This window comes from Setaria italica, chromosome IX, assembly GCF_000263155.2.
Source record: "Setaria italica strain Yugu1 chromosome IX, Setaria_italica_v2.0, whole genome shotgun sequence".
Taxonomy (NCBI): domain Eukaryota; kingdom Viridiplantae; phylum Streptophyta; class Magnoliopsida; order Poales; family Poaceae; genus Setaria; species Setaria italica.
The window spans coordinates 20,281,892-20,307,306 of record NC_028458.1 but is presented as its reverse complement, the minus strand read 5'-3'; the positions used below and the strand labels follow the sequence as shown (position 1 = coordinate 20,307,306).

The window sequence follows — 25,415 nt, the reverse complement described above, 5'->3', positions numbered from 1 at the left end:
CCCCCCCCCCCCCCCGGGATCCGCCCCCTGTAGTATCTGATTGGTAAATGAAGTATCTGATCCCTTCTTTCTGTCACATGTTGAGTGGAATTAATGCAATACCATGAGGCACACTTATCCAACCAAAGGGTGCATAGATGATGATGCTCCAACTTATCTAAAGGTCCTGGAAGTAATTTCTTGACTTGGGAGGGACCTAGAACAATGGAGTACTTATATACCAAAGAACGAGTGAAGTAAAAATCAACTTAGACAAATATGATGGCAGCATTTAGCGGCATTTCAGTTCCTTGTCGCTGCTTGGCTTAGCTAATATGTCTTACTTGGCTCCATGTATCGTCACCATGTCAAGTTGTGATTGACATTGCCTTCATATATCATGGGATGGGGTGGGGCATCTTCCAAGGCCCATAAACTCTCCTTCCCACAGCCTTCCTGTCAACTTCTTCTTCTGGGAAATAATATTTTATCGTGCATCTCAATCTCATACCAATCCTTGACGAGATTAATTTCGTTTCCTACCTCTGAGGCAACATGCAGTCGCTGCAAATAGGACTGAAGTTAAGTCACCCTCTTAATGCTCTGCCAAGGGATTCACATGTGACATCAACTTCTTTGATTCAGTAGGATGCAACATCTTATAGCCATCACAATACTTGCATTTGAATTGCACAATTTTTCCGCCAACCATAACTAGAATACTAACATGATTCCACAGTGTCTGGCTGTCTAGATTATTTTCTTCTGCATACTAAAGAGCAGCAAGATATTTCGTCTTAGTGACGATTAGGAGTGATTCTCTGCAGAAGATCTTGGGTAACGAGCAAGGAGAAGATTTAGAGGATATACAGAGGAAGACAAGAATCTTTACGAAGGCAAGCACGAGTGACTAACCATGGCTAGGAGTGATTCTCCACTGCCCTGTTTACCAATGATAGGGACCTATTCTGGCATTTATCTGTCCATGAAGATGGTTCTGCCGCAAGTCACCAGATAAGATGGGGAGAGCATCTTGTGTTGAGAGTTGGCAGTGGGTGAAAAGCCTAAGCCAGCGATATGGGGAGGTGGAGCTCACCGTTTGCACCAGAGTGCCGAGGTGTGAGGGAAATACGGCGAAGGAGAGGGAGTGGAGGTCTGTGGGGATTGATGGGGTGGAGCTTTCCGTTTAGTTCAAGACCAAGTAGTGTGACCTGATCTAGCTGCATCCAGTACACTTATGTGGACCAATACGTGGATTATGGAATATGGCCTGGATCGCATCCAGGGCGTATCACAGCATATCTGTATCCAATACGTATCAGATACATATCGGATACATGATATGCTACCCCGATGGAGTATTCACACATCAGAGATTAGGTCTCAATCTGGAAGTTAGTCAAGTAATCGTAATCCAGTTGCTGTATTCTGCATGTGTGTTAGATCATAAGAATGCTGACATTAGCTTGACTCAGGGGTGACACTTTCAATTCAGCTTCCTGTATGGCAGGCAATATGTGGCTGTAATAGGCAGGATACCTTACCTATACTTTCCAAATTGTAGCACTAGTCCTTTTTTCTTCAAACTCCAATCAATGTGGATTCTGTTCTTGCAGAGCTTGCTGTTGGAAACATTGTCAGACGTGTTTTGCACATAATAAAAGAGGAGGATATATCTTCTACAGCAGTTGGAATCGAAGGTCTTTCTGTTACTGTTGACAGTGATGATGAATTTGACAGTGAGCATGATGATCGCCCTGCATTGTCTGCTGCTGTCCTTGCTGCACATGCTAGAAATGCCCTTCGCGCACCATCATTGCAGACTCTCCTAGAAGATATTCCCGTGACTCCTGCAATTTCCCGCACGGCATCATCAACTGGTGACTCAGATGGAAAAAGTAAATGTATGCTCTTATCTGTTAACTTTCATGCTTGTTATCTTAGTGTTCTCTTTCACGACTAAATGTCTCAGTTGAACTGGTATTCTTGGTCCTACTTGTATAATTTGGCAAAAATATTGTTTTAAAAGATGATCATACCAGGGCCATATTTTGAAATTTATGTTAAACTTGTAGGGCCATTATGTTTTGTTTATGTCATGTTTGGCACTAAAATCATGTTTTTTACTATAGCAGCTGGAGATAAGAGCTCAACTAGGAAGCTGAAGCATGATGTCATCGCAGCCATTGGTGATCTTATTGATGAGATTGACTCATGCTACGAACCGATTTCTGAGCAAGCTGTGGAACTTATTCACCAAAAGTATGATCTTACTTTGGCTAACATACAGACATCACAATGATATTGCTTTAGAATAATATGAACTGCTTTTTAATATTTAGTTGCTTCAGTGGTGATATACAATTTTGAGCTTTTGCATATAATAGTTATTCTGGATACATTTAATGGGTATATCTTAAAGCATCTCTGAAACAGAAAATGTTGGGTTGGTGTGGGTGGCTTTGATTTGTTGAAACATTAGTTGCTGATTAATGGAAACTTACAAGTTCAACAGGTCAAATATCTAGAAAAGGCTTTAGTAGAAATACCACGTCCAGTTATTAAAAATAAAGAAGTCATCTCATGCAATTAGCTTTTGTCAATAATTTATTTATCTTCTGATGCAAAGAAGCTTTTTTTTTTGCATAAGCAACCATTGCAATTACTTTGCTTGCTCGAGAGTAATACACCAGAGGAATATTTGCCTTTCAATATAAGCATTATATAGGTTTGATGGGCCAATATCTGAAGCACAATGGTTTTGAGTCTTAATTATTCTGCCAACTAGTTTCGGAGGTTCTCTATAGATACAAAAAGTACCAGCTGAAATATATTTCTTGCTTACTGAAATGCTAATTGTTTATTGTTTGCCACAGTGAGGTAATCCTAACTCTAGGCCGTTCTAGAACTGTCAAGGAGTTCTTGTATGCTGCGAAAGAGAAGAAGCGATCTTTTCGTGTATTTGTTGCTGAAGGTGCTCCAAGGTATGTGCATTATTTGAACTTTAATGTAACCTGATTGTTTCTTGTGCACTGTATAATCTTGTTTGACCCAGTGTCGAAACTTTGACGATTGCATCAGATATCAGGGCCATGTTCTTGCAAAAGAGTTGGTTGAGAAAGGTGTACAAACTACAGTTATAATAGACTCAGCAGTTTTTGCTATGATCTCTCGAGTTAACATGGTATGTGCATGTAGTGATTGTTGATTTGCCAACTCTTTGTTTTCGTTACAACTCCAATAATGATTTTATCTGAAGGTCATAGTTGGAGCACATGCTATAATGGCAAATGGTGGAGTGATTGCACCAGTTGGGATGAACATGGTTGCACTTGCTGCTCAAAGGCATGCTGTGCCCTTTGTTGTGGTTGCTGGTAGCCACAAGGTTGATTTCTGCACATTATACCTAATATTTACAACCTTTGTGGCCAAATAAGAATCAGTGTCTACATTTTACTGTTTTTCCAATGTATGCGTGTGTCCATAACTTAATATAGAGACTCAAATCAATGTTAAGACATGGTGCACTATCCTGCAGTTAGCTCACAAGAGACTCAAATCAATGTTAAGACATGGTGCACTATCCTGCAGTTAGCTCACAACTATGTTCAATAAATAAAGAAAAGAAGTGGAATTTGAAGAACTTAAGAGGATGCTGTCAATGTCATATTGTGGTGATACAATCATAGTAGCATCTTAACCAAATGTTTCCCTGACATCAATTCAGATACAATTCGTTCACCCTACCATGTATCATTATCTGAAAACATTCCCATCATCTAAGGAAATCTCTTGAATGTTTCCATTTTCCACAGGTGCCATGCTTAGAAGCTTCATGAGTGTAGCATAGGTTCACATCATATAGTGCATACACCATTATTCTTTGTATTTTAGTGTCAAATAGATTTGTACTATGTGAAGTATTTTCTTGTGAATAGCAAGCTAGAAAGATGGTTAATCCTCTCTGGACATGAACCCCACCCTGGCTGGGATTAATGCTGAGGCCTCTCATCAGGAGCACTATTTGCTTGCAAAGGGGGCCACTTAAGTGCTCAAGTGAAGTATTTTATAACCTTCAAAATTTGTACTTTCTTAAAGAAATGCTCACTCCAATATACATTTTCAGCAATTCATTTGTTGAATTATTTGTTGCCAAAAGATTATAGCAAATATACAACAACATCAGAGTACTTTTGATGAAAAATGTACTAGTATTTTCCTTTATGTTAGGTAGGTGTCAAAGTTTTAAAATGTTGACTGTACACAATTGAGAACCATGAGTAAAGGAGAATACACTTGTTGCGTAAATAGCAATAGTTGGTATCCACAATTTGAATGCTCGGTCACTGAATATCAGTTAGATGTATTTGTAGTAGAATCTGTTAATAAAGTTTCCATTGTAATAGCCTTCTTTCTCACATGCAGCTGTGTCCTTTGTATCCACACAACCCAGAGGTGTTACTGAATGAACTTAAGTCGCCATCTGATTTGCTTGACTTCGGCGAGTTCTCAGATTGCATGAATTTCAGTACTCAGGATGGCAGCCCCCTACTAAATGTTGTCAATCCGACATTTGACTATGTGCCACCAAAGCTTGTGAGCCTATTTGTCACTGATACGTAAGTTCTCTACATCTGTTTTATGGGGTCTGATAATTTAAGAGAATGGATATGTACTTGGTGCTGCTTGCATTAGCAGTTAGCCAGAGATTTCCTTTGGTGACGTGGTGACTGGTGTGCTGGTGCCATGTAAATTTCCATTTGATGAAACTCTATTGGACTATTTCTATTGGACTCCAATTAAAAATTTTAATTACTTATTTGGTGACAAAATTTAGGGAACCTAATTTCTACCAGTGGCAAATACTCACTCTGCACTTGCATGAAACCATTCAGTTTGTTTTCCTGATCTAGTTACCTTTGCCTGACAGTGGGGGCCACAGTCCATCTTATATGTACCGGCTCATTGCTGAGTACTACTCAGCAGATGATCTCGTAGTGCAACGGAAGTCAACAGCATGAAGGAACACAAAAGCATTCAACTTCGTGTTCTGAAGGTAGGATCTGTGACCGTGTTCAAACCCAAGTGCTGGTTTTAATACTTATCACAAGCTGTTGTTGCATGCAGAGCTAGAGATGTGTTCAAACCCAAGTGCTGGTTTTAATACTTATCACAAGCTGTTGTTGCATGCAGAGCTAAAGATGTTCGGATTCGGTTACTGTCAAACTGAGGGAAATCAATGCAAGCATTCTCCTTGCGGTACCTGTAATGGTTGCGGCGTTTTGGGTGTAAACTGTTGAGGAAATGTGGATGTGACCTACTATGGATGAATTGTTTTGACTACAGAAGATACAAATGTATGATTGATGTAGAGGGTGGCTGTTCCATATCCGTGCATCCTGGTCTGGGACAGTCCAAATTTTGCCTGTTCTAAATTCCAGCTGTTTCATGTGTATGAAGTATTCGAATACACACTAACGGAATTTGCTGAGCTATTTTTCATCTTTTTTTAAATTGACCATACTCATTTCTAGCCTGTCGTTTTTAGCTATGTGCCGTGTTCATTTAGATACCTGTATCAACTGTTAGGCTTACGAATGAGTCCAAGAGTTATAATCGTAATTCGGGAAAAGAAATCTGGGAGGTATAATAGTAAATAATTTTTCATGTCTGAACGATGAATGATTCTGAAGTAGTAGTCACATTTCTCTGCATTGCTATCTTGTACTACGACGACAATCTGGCTTCGGTAAATGGCCACGGAAGAATCCCGTGTACGAACAACGCACACGAGGGACGCATTCCCACGTCTCAGATTGGTACGGGGTCGGCGAGTTTGATGCACAGCATGAGGTCGCACTCCGGCGAGGCCATCGGCGGCAGCGAGAAGTGCCCGTACGTGGAGCTCCCGCTGCGGAGCTCGCCCATGGTCACCAGCGCGGCGATGGTGTTCCGGAAGATGCCCTGCTCGGCGGCCGCCGCCGCCGCCAGGGGGGTGGTACCGGCGCCGGAACGCCCTCCGCCGGCCTGGAATACGGCCTCCATGGTGGCCTCGCACTCGCGGACGAGCCCGGAGATGAGCTCCGTCGCGAAGAAGGGCTGCCCGAGCACCTTCTCGATGAAGGGCAGCCGGAGGAGCCGACCGGTGCGCTTGTCGTACTTCTTGAGGATCTTGGCCAGCCCTGTAAAGTTCATCCATCAATTAGCCTTTCTTTCGTGTTTTTTCTTAAAGAATCTTCAAGTGCCATGTCCAATTTGTTTCATGATGAAAACTTTGCAGACAGACGAAGCAGCTCCTGGTGAGTGATGGGCCGAATATGACTGGTCTACTAGTTGAAGCGTTCAGCCCAGTCGAAATTTCCAGTCGAAAGTCAGAATTGAGCCCTTCAGTTTTCAAAAAAAAAAGGACACGGACACAGCTCCAGATGATAATTGCGTACCCACCGAAAATCAAGAACTAGTACTTGGTGGCTTTGTTAGGCTATGTGGCATATGCTGCTACTATCCCTTTGGCCTTTGCCAATTACTCAATATTTTTTTAAACACAAAAACCTTACAATTTGAAATGTACAACCTGGAAGCTGTCGGTTCTAGCAAAACAAGAAAAAAAGAATCCTGTTCTTGCTACCTGGCATGATGCAACTAAAGATTGTGCTATTCCTTTCGGAAAGTCTTTAAATTAAATTGCTGTCAGCGTGAAGAGTTTGACGGTCGAGTAACCATGGCACGTTTTTCAGCCGTCTCATCGGAAGTAAGGATGGAATGACAGAACATTAATGTGAGCCAACAAGATCACGAATCTACGCTCGCAGCGGCCCAATGTCGAGACCGTCTACGCCATTTGGCAAGTGGCATGCCACAAGCAAAACAGAGGTGCAGGAACAGAGAGGTACACCGTAGAAAAGCAGAGCAAGTACAGAGGCAGAGCAACCGAGGCGACCTGTGTAGTTGATGGCGCTGTAGTTGAGCAGCAGCACCATCTCCCCGTGCAGGTCGACGACCTCCCTTCGCACCCTCCTCATCTCCGCCGCTCGCCGCGGCGCCGCCGGCTCATGATCGCCCGCCGCCACCTTCTTCACCGCCTCCTGCAGCTCCTGCACAGACGAAAACGCCGCAAGCGTAAGTCACGCCGCAACACTAGGCGCGCTGCATTTCGTACAAAAAAAAAAAAAGAAAGCAGGGGACCCGGGACGACGTGCCCTGTGGCGTATGACGAAGTCCTCCTCCCGCTCCAGGAAGAAGGCGTTGAACCGGTCGACCTCGCCGTCGAGCAGCCGCAAGAAGGCAGCCTCCGCCGCCCTCCTCCGGCGGGGCGCCGACGGGTCCGCCGGGACGAGGCGGACGAGCCTCTTGAGGCGCTTGTACGCCAGGAACTTGTCCCGCCACTCCGGGAGGCTCTCCTCCACCTGCTTCTTCAGCCTCTTCCCAAACTTCATCTCTTCTGTGTCTGTCTCGCAATGCTTCAGCACCCAACGACGACTGGTTTGGTCGCTCAGCCCAGCAGCTTGTAGCTAGTAAGATCTATGCATAAAATACACGTACTCACAAACTTTTATATATGTATATATGTGATGGCGTCGTGGTTTGGCAAGTGTAACGGCAAGCATTGTTGGGGAGAGATGGGCATGGGGTGAGTGTGACTTGTGAGGGAGATTAGACATTGTTGGGGAGGAGTGCAAGATGGGTTAGCTACTAGCACGCTGCTGGGAATATCTCGCGGCATATGCCATGGTTGGCATGGAGGACAGGAAGGGGAAGGTGAGCTTAGTGATGGTTGACAACGTGACTTCACAAGGTTTTCACCATCAGAACAGCGAGAGATCGTCATGATTTGGTGAGTCTTTCTTAACCAGCCGGATTTTTCGTCAGAGTCGCAGGCTGTGGCATGTCCAAACAACCGGGTCATGGGGAGAATTCTTCAGAGAAAAGGAGAGGAAAGAGTCAGAGGGGAGGACTGGAGGTGTAAGAATAAGAATCTGTGCAAGGCATATTCCACTACATGCGCGGACTCGGCGACACGATCGGGGGCTTTGCGTCTCGGAGGGTTTTACTTCCCATGGATCCACACGGGTCATGGTCGGTCCGCGAAGGGTATGATTCCATGGGATCTTCGAAAGTCCACTGTTGACATTCCAACGGAACCTTTCCTTTTGTCACTCTGTTCTCGGGTTCGGATCCTCTCTCTCCAGAAATGCTTTTGCAGGTACGACAAGTATCCATCCGGATTCACTCCGGTTTATCAATAGTCTACCATAATCCATAAAGATAATCTCCAACACACCTCGTTGTTTTACAGGTATTTTGAAAGCATATTTTTTGCGACGATTTTTAGAGTACATAAATCAACAAAAATTAAATATTTTCTGAAACATGTTATGGTGCTCGCATATTTATTCATGCCTAAGTGCACGCATAGACACTCAATCGGAGAACTGAGCCAGCATGTTACTGTGCTATTCTCAGGCATATTGCTAATAATTAGTTGAATATAAGCATCCACTCTGAGTCAACGACCTGAATCCATGTAGCCATGCCAAATCTAAGAAATATAGTTCCGCAGTTTGCAACACAAATTAATAATTTCGATGACAAGCACTTTTGATGATCAGATATACTCTCTTTGTCCCAAATTATAGCTCGCATTGGATTTTCTATATTCATATATATTATTAGGCATCTAGGGTATATCTAAATGCATAACAAAATCTATGAATCTAAAAAAGTCAAAACGACCGAACGGACGAAGTATTGAAATCATTCTGTTGCAATAGTTCTCATTCATTACTTAAGTCTTTTATGGTTTTTGAAGATGCACCGATATTATTATAATATAGGATTAGTAAGTACCTTGGCTTCTACTATAACAGTATGTGTTATGTAGTGATGATAGTATTTCGAACAATAATCATATTTATGCAGGTGAAAGGACCTCTAGTCTAATGGTTAGAGCACCTAAGTAGTACCTAGTAGACTCGGATTCGACTTCCTGTAGGAGCGAATTAAACGGGTCTGGAATAAAAAATTATAAAAAAATAGGTAGGAGCTTCCCTGCTAACTTCGTAAAAAAAAAAATCATTTACGTAGAGCAACTACAAAGTTGTTCATGAACTCTCCAACGGCGCTAGAATTCAAATTTTCTGCTGCCATATATGGTATTTTGTTGCTTGAAAGAATAATCTTTATGTACGTGTCCGGTTCACATCCCCTGATGATCATGTAGTATGATGAGTATATGCCTACATTCTTTGTCTAGAAAAAAAATGACCAAAGTGGAGATTGGTTTGTCAAGGCGGTGACACAAGGAAGGTTGCCCGGCCGGTTCGGGTATCTTTCAAGATTCGGCGCCCGGCCGAGAGGCATATCCTATCTGACTTGACTCGCCGTGCTGTCGCTTAGCTTGCCATGGGCCGTCAAAGATTTGACTTGCAAAAATCCCTTCTTTTTCAGAGGTTTAAGATGTGACTTCGTTTATTCAGAAAAAAAAACAAAAGATGATGTGATTCAAGCCTCAATGTATCAAGCATGTGATCCAGCAGTTTTTCTTTCGATAAATGGGATAGATCCATCCGATTAAAAGGTGCGAATTCGTACCAGGCCACCACACCTTACATTTCTTTTTAAGAACATTTCGGAGAATTTCGCATTGGAACATTACATTTCGGACAACTGCTAGGCTTCTCATCCTTGCAAATTGACAAGCAAATTGATATTATCATCATCCTTGCAAATTGATATAAGTGATGATTATATATCGCCAGATCCCATGCATGTGTCATCTTTTAATAACTTCTTAACACTTGAATCACTGGCACCGAACCCAGATGTGTGGGCGTCGTCACTTCTAGAATCTTTACGACAAAAATGTGCTCGTAGATATCCTTAAATTAGTCAACAAACATCACAAATTGATAGCGTTGATGCTTGTCTAATCCTTGCATTTTTCTCTCTCCCTCTTTTCAATTTAACGTTGTTTAGCATGTTTTGCTTAGGCTAAACCAGATTGAAACGTGTGTGGGCAGGCAGAAAAGGTGATGCTTAATCATGAAGTTGGGCCAACCACTCTAGTTTTACATCATCTAATCTCAACCGGATATTCAACTGATTAAGAGTCCTTTTGGTTGGAATTTTGAAACAAAAGCTAAAAGCCAATCAAGAGGTGGGCTGCGTAACACCGCTTTTCTTGATTGGCTGCGTAACACCGCTTTCACAAAAGCAGCTTCTCTTTAGTTCAATTCTCATTAAGCCCCTGCTTCCACCGGCTGCCCCTGCTTCCACCGGCTGTAGCATCGAAGTTTTCCCCGAATTACCTGCCTGCATAATTACCTGCCTGCCTCTGGTTATGCGTACCGCTTCATCAGAAAAATACAGCGACGGACCTTTCTTCTTCCAGCCCCCTCATCTCCTCCTGGCGGCGCCCCTCCACAGTCCCCTCCTCCTCTCTGGCTCTCCGGCGGCGGCCGCCCCTCTCTGGGCCCCTCCTCTCCGGCGGCGGCGCCCCTCCCCACTGCGGCCCACTCCTCTCTTGCCGGTGGTGCCCCTCCCCGATCCTCTCCGGCTCTCCAAGCGGCGGCGCCCCTCCCTAGGACCCTCCTCTCCTGGAGGACCTGGGGAGGAGGAGGCCGAGGTGGTCATGGAGGCACTGGCACAGGAGGTCGTGGATGCGTGGGAAAGCCAGGGCCGCGAGCTGCTCCAGCGAGGCGAGCCTTCCGCGGGTGAGCAAATCCTCCTGTGGGGCTAGGTCCTTCGGCGCGCTGCGAAGCTCCTCTGGTGGAAGAGATAATGGCGAGATCCGGAGGATCCCTCGCCGAGCTCCCCTCCCGTGGACTACTCCACCGCCGTCGTCATCGCCTCGTGGCACCACGCCTTGGTCTCCTCACAGGCCGGCGGTGGCGCAACTCCTCCGCCTTGGGTGGCGGGAAGAAGAAGGGGAGGCGCTGGGCCGCGCGCTGATCCGGCCACCAAGCGAGCAGCGAGGCGCTGGACTTCGGGCGCCGCCGCATGATGCTGCTCGAGTCCGTCAGCGACATCGACGCCGTGCTGCAGCGGGCCTTCGATTTTGGTCGATTCATTGTAACACTAATCAAATTGAGTAGCTGAAACTACAAGAAAGGTGCCGATCTATCATGAAAATAAAATCGATCTATGATGAAAATTTTATGATACATTTGTTCTCGTCAAAGATCTATAATATTTTTGGTTAAAAATGTCATAAAATTTTAAATCCGATCAAATTTACAAATTCGAGCAAATTTAGTGACAAAGTTACGGAACGTTCATAAAAATTATCACTGTACCTAAAAAGAAATCATCACTCGCTGTTACATGATAATTCTGTGATAATACAAGGTCATGAAAATATCATAAATCAATTACGATCCTACATGTAAGCATTTGTTGAAAAATAAGGTGTGAAAAATGTTATAAATCAAGCACGGTAAATAGAAGGAAAACGTGCTTCTTCCACTGGTCTAACGTGTTCTCGATCGAATGGGAAGGATGAATTTCTAGAGTATGTTTGGTACTTAGCATTAGCACGAGAAAAGCTTGTCTTCCCGAAAAAAATGGTTTACTTGCCGCAGCAAGAGGAAAAAAGAAAAGGATCGGTGGCGACAACTTTGTGGCTCACTGTGGCGGCTCAGATTAAGAATTTTCATGATTTTTTTTCTCATACAGTCATACTAAAATGCAATAGTAACCATCTTGTACTCTGAATAAATAAAATATTGTACAAAGTGCAACAATAAGTAGCCTGTTCGCTTCAGCTTATAAGCCGGCTGAAAAGCTGAAACGGCTGATTTGCTGTGAGAGGAAAATACTATTTGTTGGCTGATAAGCCGGCTGAATAAGCTGAAGCGAACAGGCCCAAGAAGTTCACGAGAATATCTGCCGCACAACTGCATCTCCCCCGCATCTCCCTCTCTCTTGCGTTGCTTGCTGCCCACATTGCTGTCACCCGGGCCCGCACTCTGCTTCTGGCGTGCTTGCGGTGGCAGCAGCGGAAGCTGGGCTGCCAGGGCTTTGCATTTCGGTTGGCGCAACAACTACTTCACACGTGTTTGATACGAGGTAATAAAATTTAGCAGAATCATATCGGATGTTCAGATGGTAAGTAGAAGGACTAAACATGAGCTAATTACAAAACTAATTGCACAGATGGAGTCTAATTCGCGAGATGAATCTATTAAGACTAATTAATCATTAGCAAATGGTTATTGTAGCACTACATTGTCAAATCATGAACTAATTAGATTTAATATATTCGTCTCGCGAATTAGACTCCATTTATACAATTAGTTTTGTAATTAGACTACATTTAATAATCCTAGTATCAAATATCCGATATAACTGGTACTAAAGTTTTAGCAGGGTACCAAGCACCCCGGCCCCCCGCTGCGGCCAGTATCGCAAGCAGGCCAAGGCAACAGCATCTAGGCCGAGTATAAAAAAACAGCAGCTAGGCCGGCAGCTTTGCATTGTTGGCCGCGCCGCCGTCGACAAGCCAAAATAATATGCACAGCGTCAATCAGGTGAAATAATATGCCCAGCGTTAATCAGGTCAAAATAATAGGCCGATTAGCACTAATACTAGCACTATTCGGGCTAAATAAATTAAGCTGCTGGACTGGAAAAAGATTAAACACTAATATGCACAGCGTTAATCAGGTCAAATGATCAAGTAATTGAGTAGTACTCTAAGCAAACCTGTGCTATGAAAAACAAGATGAAAATTAACCGGTAGACCGGACTATCTCGGGTCAACAGCCATGCTAACCATAGCTTAACTGAGATCAGGCAGCAGTGCATCTTCAAGAAATGGAATTAAAAGAGCATGTAATGATTGCTAACGCACGCAAGCTGCTTCCTATGCAATTATGCATCTTGGTGTCTAGCTGCAGCTGCCTGTGAGGCCGGCCGGGTGCTAGCAGCAGCATCTGGGCTGCCAACAGTCATCGGCGGCCCGAGCTTGGCTTTTTGGCATGTACTACTTAGCTGGGCCTGATGTGACCAGCAACGCAGGCAAGCAGGCCAAGCCCAAGGTACACCAGACCGGTCGGTACTACGACTTGTGCTGTCTGACAGGCCGAACAGACCCTAGTCCCTAGCGCTATCATGCACAAATTCATATTATTTTTATTTAAATACATTTCTACTTCCTGTTGAATACTTCATTTAAAGTACTAAGTGTGGAAAATAGGGCCTTTTAAATATGATCATTACAAATTTGGAAGAAAAAACAAATGTTGAATGGGCTTTGCTAAGATACTCTTAAGTGATTGTGGACCGTCATTCCGAATAGATTTTACTACATATTACCTCCTAGGAGAAATGTATATTTATTTATTGTTTTGAAAAGAGGGGAAAAGACAAAATATTTAATTAGATCTAACACTCATGCTTCACGACAAGAGTCAAGATGGATCCAAAATGTGTAATGACTTTGTTACTTGCTAGTGTTGGAATGTGCAAAAAGGGATCTTAATGTGTACGGTTTATTTTATTTTATTTGGAAATGCATGCGACTTGCAGGTATGATCCAACTGTGTAACAAGTTTTTGAACGGAAAGTGCAAGATGGATCTCAACATGTATGCATGCTATATTTTTGGACTGTGAAAACCGTGACTCCTATGTGCCGTTCTTTTTCCCTAACATGAAGGTGTCCTGGATTGGTTAAAAAGGAACGTGACATGGGTAACATGGATTTGCTTAAAAAAAATGTGACATGGGTGACACGTGATGTTTTACTCACGGGGCAAAGCAAAATGAATTAGCGGAAGGTCCGGTGGTACCGAAGAACAAGAGACCCGAAGATCGTGTGTCCGCGTGAATTAATTCAGTGTACCTGCATCCCAATATATTGATTGTAAGGAAATCAATTCGATGCTGATTCATTTTGCTTCACAGTGCAGCAGATGCTAATCATCATCAAGAACGAGGCCGGTCTCTCGGTTGATGCTGGCAACTTCACCGCTGCCAAGCTATACGAGCTGATGAACTGAACTTAGAAAAGATAGGGCATCTGAGATAATTTCAGAACAGAGATGAAAAGATAGCCGCAAATTTCCCTACATCCGAGCAGAATAGAAACGATTCAGGTTTCATTTGTGAAGTGCGTACTGCGTAGTGCCACGAGCTGCTACTATCGCTCTGTCAGCAAGAATGAAAGGAATGTCCGTTGGCTTGTAAACTGCAGCGGCGGTGGGAGTACAAGAGCGATGGGCGGCACGGCAACTCCTCTTGCTACCGCAACATTGCTACTCTGGCTACCGTGCGTTTTGTCTGCTTGTCTGTGTTGGTTTCTCATAGGACAACCCGCTGAAGAGAACTTAAACTCTTGTCTGTCTACGTGCCAATCCTTACGTTGAACTGAAATTAACGTAATCATTCAGGCTTCATTAGTGAAGTCCATAGTGCAACGAGCTAGCTCCTAGTTCATATTTTTAGATAATTCGCTACTGCCTCTTTATAAAAATTGCAACTGCTGGCCAACAGACAATAATGCGGTCAGATGCTGGCCTTGTGCTATCGAGCTCAAGATCAAGAATCTGACAGCAGCCTTAGCCCTTAGAAGCGGATCCGCACTACTAAATAGATCAACCTGCTGCAATCGAGTAGCAACTAGCAATTGAAGTAGAGCATGAGCTGCTGCTGTTGCTCTGCGCGCCATCAATAGTCATCACGGATGTCAGCATGGATCAAAACATCAAGCTAGTCGAATCATTGCAGAGAGATCGCTAAACCAAGAGCTAACATGCGACAAACTGCGGCAGAGCAGGAAGCCTTGAGCACGAGTAGGATGAAAGGAAGGAATGTCCTGTGGCCGGAGAAAAATACAGCCACAGTCCTAACCATAGTTTATATTATATTTATAAACACGGAGATGGAGCAGGCAGGGTTGGACACCGAGTTACTACTCTTCACATGCTTTTCATACTGTCTAAAATTATCAAAATAAGAGTTCAGAGTAAAAAAGTATGCTAATAGGAAGTGCCAAAAGACACACACAAAGGATGATCCGGTGTTTATAGTTTCAGTGTATTTTTCACTCACAGGATTATCTGGTGTTTTATCCTCTTAATGTATTTTGTAGCACTTCACTTTTTTCATAACCCTTTCACTCGGACTCTAATTTCGATGATCTTGCATGAGAGATGTATCCATTCGTGAATAATGTACAGTTTCACTTTATTAAAATCATTTAAATTTTTTTATATTGTAATTTAGATATTATTGTAATTATTATGTGGTAATTTGGAGGTAGAAGTTTGACTTATCCCTACAAGACAATTGAATTTTTTATCTATCTCCAGGAAATAGGCTACAATGGAACATACGAGACTAAACATAACTCGATGTGCAGTTTTTTGAATCTTATTGGAGGTATATATAGTTCAACTTGGAATTGCTTTCGATAAGCACACATAAATTCATTTAAATGATAGAAAATACCAAAGCTGTTCAAAAATTCTTGATACTCCTACATGACACATTATATGTTGCCTTTTATGTAAAAAATAATCGGGTATATAAGATAATTTTTTTGCTAGTTACTTCGTAAGGGTATCTTAATCGGTTATTTGAAACTGTACTGGGCTGAAAGCAGCATCAAATTCAGCCCGGTTTAGCCCAAATCAAATCACTTCTAAGCCATTGGATCAAATTGACGGCTCAGATCAAGTCCGGACCAATATATATTCATCCTCCCCCCACTGCTCCGAATTCCTAACCAGTCAAGAGCAATTCCTGAAAAATTCTTCCCCAAAACGAGATATTGGGGGCTATGCTAAAAAATTTTTTCTCCAAAAACATATCAGCCTACACCAGAACACTAAAAACTATCACCCAATAATTTAAAAAAGATCATGTCATCGTAATCGGAATCAAGTATCAAAAGAATGACAACTCGCGGAACACGGACGGGCGGAAGAACCAGCTCCCCGCCGAGACCACCACGTAGTCAAACTCGCCGGTGCGCGCCGCCCACCCAGCGTCCGGCTCGTCGAGGTTCCTGCCGAGCGAGCGCATTTGGTTCTTGGCGAGCGAGTTGCCGACGAACGCCATGAACCGGCCCCTCGCCGCGCACAGGAACCACGCCGGGTCGAGGCGGGGCAGCTCGCACCCGGCGGGGCGCCACCACCACCGGACGAACCCGAGGTCTGGCCTGCCATACCGCAGGCAGTCTTAGTGGTCGTGGATCACGGGCAGGTCTCGACGGTGCCGCAAGCTGATCTGTATGACGGGAGATGCAATGCAATGCGGATGCAGATGTCAGCAGCGGACGGCCTCACCTGCATGCTTGGAGAGGTGGTGCGCCTCCAGGGCCTCCCACTTGCCGAAGTGCTCGCCGCACCGGTGGCAGCTGAGCCCGCCGGAGCCCTTGCCGGTGCCAGCCTGGGTGGTGTCCTCGCAGGACGCGCAGTGGCCGACCGCCACGGAGCCGTTCCGCTCCAACACGTTGGGGGACCTCGGCGGTGCTGCATGCCGTGGCCCCGCATGGAGCCGTTGTACGGCAGTCCGTGGCCGGACCATGCGGGACCCGGCGTGCCGGGTGGAGTGTGCCGACGAAGGATGACATGACGCCTCCGTCAGGTCCCCCGCTGCCGTCGGCGTCGTGCGCGGCGGCGGTCCCGACGGCACCGAGCCCCCCGCATCCGTTGGCGGCGGAGGCTTCCCCGCCGCCGCCGTCGACGCGGCCTTCCGCTCCTTAGCCTGCGCAGCAGCACTAGCTCCGGAAGCAGCAGCATCTGTGGCGCTCCCGCACCGCCTCCTCTTGCCACTCACCCCGCCGCTTGCCCTACCGGCGCTGCAGCCCTCGCCCCGCTGCTCACCCCGCCGGCACCGCCGCCGTTGCGCGCGCGGGAAGGCGCCGCGCAGGAAGCTCGGGAAAAAACGCGTGCGGGAAAGGGGGGAAGGGGCGGACTGGGGAAGACCGGCCGACACCAATATATGCAATATATGCGGGATGATAGGTGTTTTTTTTGCGTCGCCAATCCCTCCCTCCCCTCCTCAGATCTGCGAGCTGCTCCGCTTGAGTCCACGAGCAAGCTCTCGGCGGTCCACTGTGGCGGCCCCCGCGCCAGGCGGTTGAGGTGCTGTGCGGCTAGTGCGGGCTAGAGCTGTTGCTCTTAGCCGTGCGTCGCTCCTCCCATGGCGAGGGGCGCACCAGCCTCGCGTGTTCAGCCTGCGGGAGCTCGGCCCGGAGTTGGCTGTGCGGCGGCCGTGGCGGTTGATGCCGTGGGCACGCTCTCCTCGTTGCCAGCTGCAGCAACTTGGTGGCTTCGACGCCGGGCTGCAGGCTGCAGCATGCGTCCATGTGGCCCCTTCCATGTGGCCGGCAGTGATGCGCGGCTGCCCTCCCCTTGCAAGCCTCCGGTTAGACGGCCGCATCTCCTCAAGGTCTACCTATCCTCCTCCTTAGAATAGTAGTAGTAATTAGACTTGCATAGTTATGATTGCCTGATTGATTATTGTTTTGTTGCTCATCTGCAGAATACCGTCAGATGCATCGATCGGCCCCTTCCAGTCCCCTCACAAGCCAACCCCTGGACATTCATATATGACACGGCGAGAACCAACCACTAGCAGAGAACTGATTTTCGATGTGTCCCTTTTTATCCCGGTTTAAAGTAGGCCCGGGAGAAAAGGGGGTGCGCCACAGTAGGCAAGAATGGAGGGGAGATTTACTCCCGGTTGTAACGGCTAGTTCCGGGGTGTCGGTGGCGTGGACCTTTTGTCCCGGTTGGTGGTGTTACCAACCGGGACAAAAAGTTTAGTCCCGGTTGGAGGTTCCAACCGGGAGTAAACTTTCAACCGGGACAAAAGGTGTTCCTTTTTATCTCGGTTGGAGTTTTTAACCGGGATAACTCATCCCCATTATATACCAAGACAGAGGCCTTTCTTTCTCCTCCAGCCCAAGCCAGTCCACCACATAGACAGAGAGCTGAGCTTCACCTACTCTCCGGTGGTGCCAAAGCAAGGGAGGTGCTGCCCGAATTTTTTCCCTCATTTTCATGGGAATATCACTCAGCTAACACAAGTGTTGTGAAGGTTTGCTACTTCATCCTCGTGTTACGCTTTGATTTATGCTTTGGAGATGGAAAGTTTATTTGCTAGAATGTGATGAAGTAGAAAATGGAGAGGTATTTTGAGCTAGAATGTGAGGGCGATTGATGTGTCATATATATAGTATGTATTCTTGCAGTGGTTTAAGAATGATGCTACCTTGTCTAGACGGTTTATCTTATCAAATTCAATATGGTTTTTCAAATCCATACTTGTTGAACTTGCATACCGTGTTCATATCGGCGAGAATGTTCTCTGCCGAGCAGCAATGTATGTCAAGAAGGAGGTTCAATTCTACGAGAAAGAGTGAATACGGACATCGTGACCGTGTACCCTTTTTTGTAGAATCGAACCTCTTTCATGACGAAGTGCGGTGCCGCCCAGTTGAGAACATGGTCACTATATGATCACGGTCTTCAAGTTCAACAAGTTCTGCAGGCATACCGTGGTCATCTCGGTAAGCATGTTCTCCGTGGAGCAACAACGGACGTCAAGGAGGATTTTTGATTTTACGAGAAAGAGCGGCAACAGACATCATGGAAGATTGTGTCCCCTTTCTTGTAAAATCAAACCTCTTCCATGACGAAGTACGGTGCCGCCCAATTGAGAATGGTGCCGCCCAGTTAAGAACATGCTCACCGAGATGATCACGGTCTTCAAGTTCAACAAGTTCTGCAGTGCTAAGGTAAGAATTTTTGTACATAGATGTCTTCTACTATTGGAGGAAGTGGCGATGGTGGGGGCGATTGTTGTTCCTCTTTCGGCAAGGGGAAAATCATAGTTGGCCCTCAGGATAAGCCAAAGAAAATGAGCGCGTTGGAGAAAACAATGCTTCGTTATTTGCAGAAATGTCATGAAGAAGCTGTTGCCGTGGGTCAGGAACCTCCTTTTGGTGGTCGTTATGCTCCGCCCTCAGTCCCAGGTGTTTCACGTCCACTTAGTACTACCATTTCAGGCGGCACAAATAAACCACAGGATGAGGCTGGGCCAGCGGAACCTTCATCTTCACCGCCCAAGGATGCTTAAAGTCCTCCTAGATAATAACCACTGGATGGCTTGTTGTATTTATTGGGGGGAAATATTAACGACCTCCTAATGCCCCTTAAAGCAACAGTCACGAAGGCCCAGACCCACCTGCGGTAATTACGATTATCGCTGACCCAGTAGAGGCAGGGAACATCCCACTCCGTCTCGCCCGACCCAGGGTCCTGGGGTCGGACAATCCCGACCCCTCGATGACGGAACTCCACCTCGCCCGACCCGCGGTCCCAGGGTCGGGAGCGCCCGACACCTCGCCGCAAGGCTCCGCCTCGCCCGACCCCAAGCGTAGGGGGTTGGACTCATCCGAGCCCACGAGACAAGTGTCCACCTCGGGTGCAGGCCGGCGGATGAGGGCGCGGATCTTGTGCCCCCCCAGCGATCTCGCCATAAACGCACCGTGGCTCTGGCACGCAAAAAGGCGCCCGCGCCCCTCGACGTGACCCGCCACAAGTACCCAAGCAGAACACTGTAGCCATGACCGCATAGGCTACAGTGGCCGCAGATCCCCCTGATTCGCAGCAGGGCACTCATGGCTTGCGCCACCCGGAGCAGGAGGAAGTCGCGCCTGTCCTCGCGCCCCGCGCATCCGGCGATAGGGACGTGACATCCGCCTTCCGCGGCCGTCAGCAAGATGGCAGGATCAGCCGCCTTCCCCGACGGGCACAAATGCCACGACTGAACACCATCATCATGCCTGGTGGCAACGGCCACCAAGGAGATGCTCGACCGGATCCGAAGGTAGCCGCCCTCTTCCGGCGGACGTGCTGATAGAAGCCGAAGGCCAGAGCGAGGGAGCGGCGGCCCTGGAACTTGGTCCCTTTCCTGATGTTGTGTTTTTACTTAACTTAGTTTACCTCTTTCACTTCTCCTCACACCCGGTCTCACCTGTAACCCCGGTGGCCTCCTTGCGCTATAAAAGGGGAACCGGGGGCCTAGAGACGGGGGGACGCTCCCAAGCCAAGAGAACACACCCATACCCATCTAGAGCATCAGTGCACACCCAAGAGACCTGGGATCAGCTCCCTCTCTCGCCCTCTTGTAACTCCTACTACAGACCCCGCGTGGGCAACACGAGCAGCTCCCGATACTGGACATAGGGCTTTCCCTTGCCCGAACCAGTCTAAACCCCGTGTCTCCCACGCCACCATCCGAAGCCTTACGCGCATAAAAGAAATTTACTAGTCTAAGTCTTGATCCGCTAATCTTGACAACGACAGTTGGCGCGCCAGGTAGGGTACCTTTGCACGTACATCACCGGCTTCAGATGGCCAACCACGACGCCGGCTCCAACGACGGGAGTCACCACCCCTCGCACGAGCGCTCCATGGCCGACGTGCACTCCGAGGGATCCGACGACGATGGCGCCGAAGGGAATCAGCGCACTCCCCCACCGCGCGCCGCAACTATGACTGGGGCCCTCGCCAGGGTCCCGGTGTGGCCACGACAGCCGGAGGCACGCGCAACGCCCCACCAGGAGGGCGAGCACCGCCGCAACGAGGGCGGGGCGCGTCATCAGGCCCGCGATGTCCAGCGGCGCATATGCGGGGACGAGGGTCATCCCCAACTCTTCACACGCGCCAACCAGAACGTCGCCGCCGCGGCAGCCCTACTCCGATGACTCCCCGAGCCGGCAACGCCTGAGGAGCGACGGGCCCACCAAGAGGTACGCAACTTGCTTGAGTGTGCAACATTCTAGCAGGCAGAAAGCTCCGCGTCCCGGCAACGCACACATGATGCCAGCAGGGTCACACCCTTCGTACCTCTCGAAAGGCGTGGAGGATCTGTCCACCAACCTTCCTCCCACGGGAGAAACCGGGCCATGCCCATTCGACGGACTCCGCCACGCGCGGGCGGCGGGCCTTCGTTCGTCCACCGCTGCGTCGGCCCCATCCGCGACGCCTGTGACGCCCGAGACGTGCGGAGGTGCTCCCGTGCGGACAGGGAGGACAGAGCCGACCGCGGCTACTGCGTACACCATGGTGGTCACCACAACAGCGGAGATGATCGGAGCCCGAGCCCCGACCCAGCGGGGCTGAGGGCCTTCTCCACGCGCATCCTGAACGCGCCGTTCCTAGCACGCTTCAGACAGCCTACCAATGTGGCCAAATACTCCGGGGAGACAAACCCCGGGCCTTGGCTCAGCGACTACCGGCTTGCCTGTCAGGCCGGCGGAGCGGATGATGACCTGTTCATCATTCGCAACCTCCCACTGTTCTTAGCCGACTCGGCGCGAGCCTGCTGGAACACGTCCCGTCAGGTCGGATCCGTAACTGGAACGACCTGAGAGAAATCTTTGTAGGGAACTTCCAGGGCACATACATGCACCCCGGGAACTCCTGGGACCTCTGGAGCTGCCGCCAGGAGTCGGGTGAGACTATCCGAGAGTACATCCGACGCTTCTCCAGGAAACACACCAAGCTCTCCAACATCGCCGACACCAACGTCATCGGGGCCTTCCTGGCAGGGACCTCCTGTAGGTCTCTGGTCCACAAACTGGGACGTGTAGGCCCCTGGACCACCAAGGAGCTCCTCGACATCGCCACCGACTTTGCCTCGAGCGAGGAGGCCATCGGGGCGATATTCGATCGCTCCAAGGGCAAGGCAAAGAGGGAGGAGGATACCGACGAAGGCGCCTCCACTTGCCACAAGAAGAAAAAGGCTACGGCGGAACCCAGAAGGCTGCGGAGAGACTCAAGCACGACGACGGATGAAGACGATGATGATGAAGATTAGGATGATGATGAAGAAAGCTCTTCCGCTCTATAAGGAGTGCGCGACAAATGAAATACGAGTCGACCGCATCTATTGCGATGGAACACCGCGCCCCCTACCCCACGAGCCTGACATTTTCTACTGCTTCGACTCCCGGAGGTCACACGCACAACTTTCTCTACAAGCGAACCAGGGCTCGCTTCAGGTAAAAAAGGGATACAGAGCTGAAAATGCTCTTACGACCCATTACGGTCCAGGGGTTCGAAGGCTGGCCCTCCAGAGGGTTTGACAGCCCCCCAGGACATCCCCGAACAAGGGGTGAGAAGGGACGGGTCCGCTAGTGGCCACCACCCAGGCGAGCGAAAGCCAAGGGTGCCCCAACCTCACGTTCGAGTCCGGGCTGGCGTCTAAGTTCATGGTTTTTCCCCGAAGAAAGGCAACGAGCTCCCGAATCCGATCGAACGGACTCGGGAACTATATGAACTGGCCAGCTGGAATCTGGAGTACGTCACCAGCTTGGCCCAAGCCGGACCCCTCCGAACGGGGACCGGGACTCCACTCGAACCGACCCGTTCGCAGCTCAACGAGCACCATGGTTCGTCCAACAAGGACAGCGTGGCACGGTCCACCCCCTCCGTCCCAGCGAACGGACGCTTGAGGGGTAACGATCAAAAGCCGATCTAGCCTCCCGATCGGTCCCTTGCAACGCGCGGGGGCTCGGGGGCTAGCATCGCAACCAATGACCACGCGTGTGGTCGCGATTTAAGGTCTCGAGGCAGGAATGCCCTACGGAGCGATGAGGGGTCCTCCCGCGCCAAGTCATCCACAAGACACCTCGCCTGATCAAAATCCCCGGCCAAGCCGGACCAAGAACACTCCTTATCCCTGACCAACTACAGCTTGCAGGGCGAGCAGAGATCCTCGATGAGCGATGAAGGCAGCCTCTGGAGGAGCATCCTTGCTCCACCACAAGCTCAGGAGCTACTGTTGGGGGGAAATATTAATGACCTCCTAATGCCCCTTAAAGCAACAGTCACGAAGGCCCAGGCCCACCTGCGGTAATTACGATTATCACCGACCCAATAGAGGCAGGGAACATCCCACTCCGTCTCGCTCGACCCAGGGTCCCGGGGTCGGACAATCCCGACCCCTCGGTGACGGAACTCCGCCTCACCCGACCCGCGGTCCCAGGGTTGGGAGCGCCCGACCCCTCGCCGCAAGGCTCCGCCTCGCCCGACCCCAGGCGTAGGGGGTTGGACTCATCCGAGCCCACGAGACAAGTGTCCACCTCGGGCGCAGGCCGGCGGGCGAGGGCGCGGATCTTGTGGCCCCCCCAGCGATCTCGCCATAAACGCACCGTGGCTCTGGCATGCAGAAAGGCACCCGCGCCCCTCGACGTGACCCGCCACAAGTACCCAAGCAGAACACTGTAGCCACGACCGCACAGGCTACAGTGGCCGCAGATCCCCCTGATTCGTAGCAGGGCACTCATGGCTTGCGCCGCCCGGACAGGAGGAAGTCGCGCCCGTCCTCGCGCCCCGCGCATCCGGCAATAGGGACGTGACGTCCGCCTTCCATGGGCCGTTAGCAAGATGGCAGGATCAGCCGCCTTCCCTGACGGGCACAGATGCCACGACTGAACACCATCATCATGCCTGGTGGCAACGGCCACCATGAGATGCTCGACCGGATCCGAAGGTAGCCGCCCTCTTCCGGCGGACGTGCTGATAGAAGCCGAAGGTCAGAGCGAGGGAGCGGCGGCCCTGGAACTTGGTCCCTCTCCTCACATTGTGTTTTTACTTAACTTAGTTTACCTCTTTCACTTCTCCTCACATCCGGTCTCACCTGTAACCCCGGTGGCCTCCTTGCACTATAAAAGGGGAACCGGGGGCCTAGAGACGGGGGGATGCTCCCAAGCTAACAGAACACACCCATACCCATCTAGAGCATCAGTGCACACCCAAGAGACCTGGGATCAGCTCCCTCTCTCGCCCTCTTATAACCCCTACTACAGACCCCGTGTGGGCAACACGAGCAGCTCTCGATACTGGACGTAGGGCTTTCCCTTGCCCGAACCAGTCTAAACCCCGTGTCTCCCACGCCACCATCCGAAGCCTTACGCGCATAAAAGAAATTTACTAGTCTAAGTCTTGATCCGCTAATCTTGACAATGACAGTATTGTATCATGTTGTTTGGATCTTTAATTTAAATATGTGTATTTGTATCTATATCTAAACTTTCAGCATTATTTGCACTACAACGTTTGACATGCTTTCAATCGTGAATCCATTTTCAAGTGTAATCAATTTTCACGCGTAATCCATTTTCAAGTGTAATCAATTTTCACGCATAATCCATTTTCAAGTGTAATCAATTTTCACGCATAATCCATTTTCAATTGTAATCCATTTTCATACGTAATATGATGCAGATGGACTGACAATGGCTGTATAATGCAGACAGACGGAGCAAGGTGTTTATTGATGGCTTGCATTATTTTCTCGAAGTGGCCAAAGCGAACAAGCTAGAGAATAGGTTCGTATGTTGTCCATGCTTCCAATGTAATAACAAGAAGTACTATTCAAAGGATTCCTGGGGGACTATTCACAGCCACTTGTTTAGATACGGTTTCATGCCTAACTATTTGGTTTGGACCAAGCACAGTGAAAGAGGGGTTGTAATGGAAGACGGCGAGGAGGAGGAGGATGACAACATTTCGGACTGGGTTGCAGGCCAAGCTTTTGCAGATACTACAATGGGCAAGGCTTATGAAGATGAGTTTGCAGAAAATATCCCTACTGATGACCTTGGTCAAGTGCTACGAGATGCACACAGAGATTGCGAAACTGAGAAGGAAACAACAAAGTCGCAGCGCATGATAGATGATCACCAAAAATTGTTGTACCCAGATTGCCAGCAGGGCCATAAAAAACTAGGTATGACACTAGAATTTGTGCAGTGGAAGGCAAAAAATGGTGTGTCCGATAAGGCATTTCAGGGGATGTTGAACATTGTCAAGAAGATTCTTCCTGAGAATAATGAATTACCGTCCACAATATATGAAGCTAAACAGATTATTTGCCCTCTCGGATTGGATGTTCAGAAGATACACGCAAGCCCTAATGACTGTATCCTCTATCGTGGTGATGAATACGAGAAAATGTATGCTTATCCCGTCTGCGAAGCGCTGCGGTATAAGATCAGGGGAGATGATCCTAGTGATGTCGAGGGGCAGTCTCCCAAGAAGAGAGTTCACGCGAAGGTGATGTGGTATTTCCCTATAATACCACGTTTGAAGCGCTTGTTCAGGAACAAGGCGAATGCTAAGTTGATGCGATGGCACAAAGAAGAACGTATGGAAGATGAGATGCTGAGACACCCTGCAGATGGGGCCAAGTGGAGATCAATTGATAGAGCATTCCCGGACTTTGAAAGTGAAGCAAGGAACATAAGGTTTGGTTTAAGTACTGATGGATTCAATCCATTCGGTGAGTTGAGTAGTGGCCATAGTACTTGGCTGTGCATGAAGCGGAAGTTCATTATGATGCCGACGCTTATCCAAGGTCCAAAACAACCCAGCAACGACATTGACGTGTACCTAAGACCATTGGTTGATGACC

At 48.3% G+C, this 25,415-nt stretch overlaps 2 protein-coding genes across 2 annotated transcripts in view; one reads left to right on the top strand and one right to left on the bottom strand.

Moving 5' to 3' along the window:
- Positions 1-5,506, top strand: part of LOC101754464 (translation initiation factor eIF-2B subunit beta) — a 6,302-nt gene extending 796 nt beyond the window's left edge. Inside the window, exons 2-10 of the mRNA XM_022829704.1 lie at positions 971-1,076; positions 1,550-1,883; positions 2,115-2,241; positions 2,856-2,963; positions 3,061-3,163; positions 3,239-3,364; positions 4,405-4,598; positions 4,910-5,035; positions 5,173-5,506. Of these exons, the coding sequence (XP_022685439.1) occupies positions 971-1,076; positions 1,550-1,883; positions 2,115-2,241; positions 2,856-2,963; positions 3,061-3,163; positions 3,239-3,364; positions 4,405-4,598; positions 4,910-5,000 (1,189 nt within the window). The 3' untranslated portion in view covers positions 5,001-5,035; positions 5,173-5,506. The remainder of the gene's footprint in view (positions 1-970; positions 1,077-1,549; positions 1,884-2,114; positions 2,242-2,855; positions 2,964-3,060; positions 3,164-3,238; positions 3,365-4,404; positions 4,599-4,909; positions 5,036-5,172) is intronic.
- Positions 5,507-5,626: 120 nt separating this feature from the next.
- On the bottom strand, positions 5,627-7,752 carry LOC101754863 (SPX domain-containing protein 3). Its single transcript, XM_004983053.3, has 3 exons — positions 7,179-7,752; positions 6,920-7,073; positions 5,627-6,161 (listed from the first exon to the last, which is right to left on the bottom strand). The coding sequence occupies exons 1-3, from the start codon at positions 7,413-7,415 to the stop codon at positions 5,791-5,793; spliced, it is 762 nt and encodes a 253-aa protein (XP_004983110.1). The 5' UTR covers positions 7,416-7,752; the 3' UTR covers positions 5,627-5,790.
- Between the last annotated feature and the right edge of the window lie 17,663 nt (positions 7,753-25,415).

Bases quoted from the DNA above. Each gene is read 5' to 3' on its own strand.
- LOC101754863 (XM_004983053.3), bottom strand. From the start codon at position 7,415: ATGAAGTTTGGGAAGAGGCTGAAGAAGCAGGTGGAGGAGAGCCTCCCG. The intron at 7,074-7,178 runs GCACGTCGTCCC...TCGTCTGTGCAG, and splicing joins ACTTCGTCATACGCCACAGG to GAGCTGCAGGAGGCGGTGAA. The intron at 6,162-6,919 runs GTCGCCTCGGTT...TGAACTTTACAG, and splicing joins CAGCGCCATCAACTACACAG to GGCTGGCCAAGATCCTCAAG.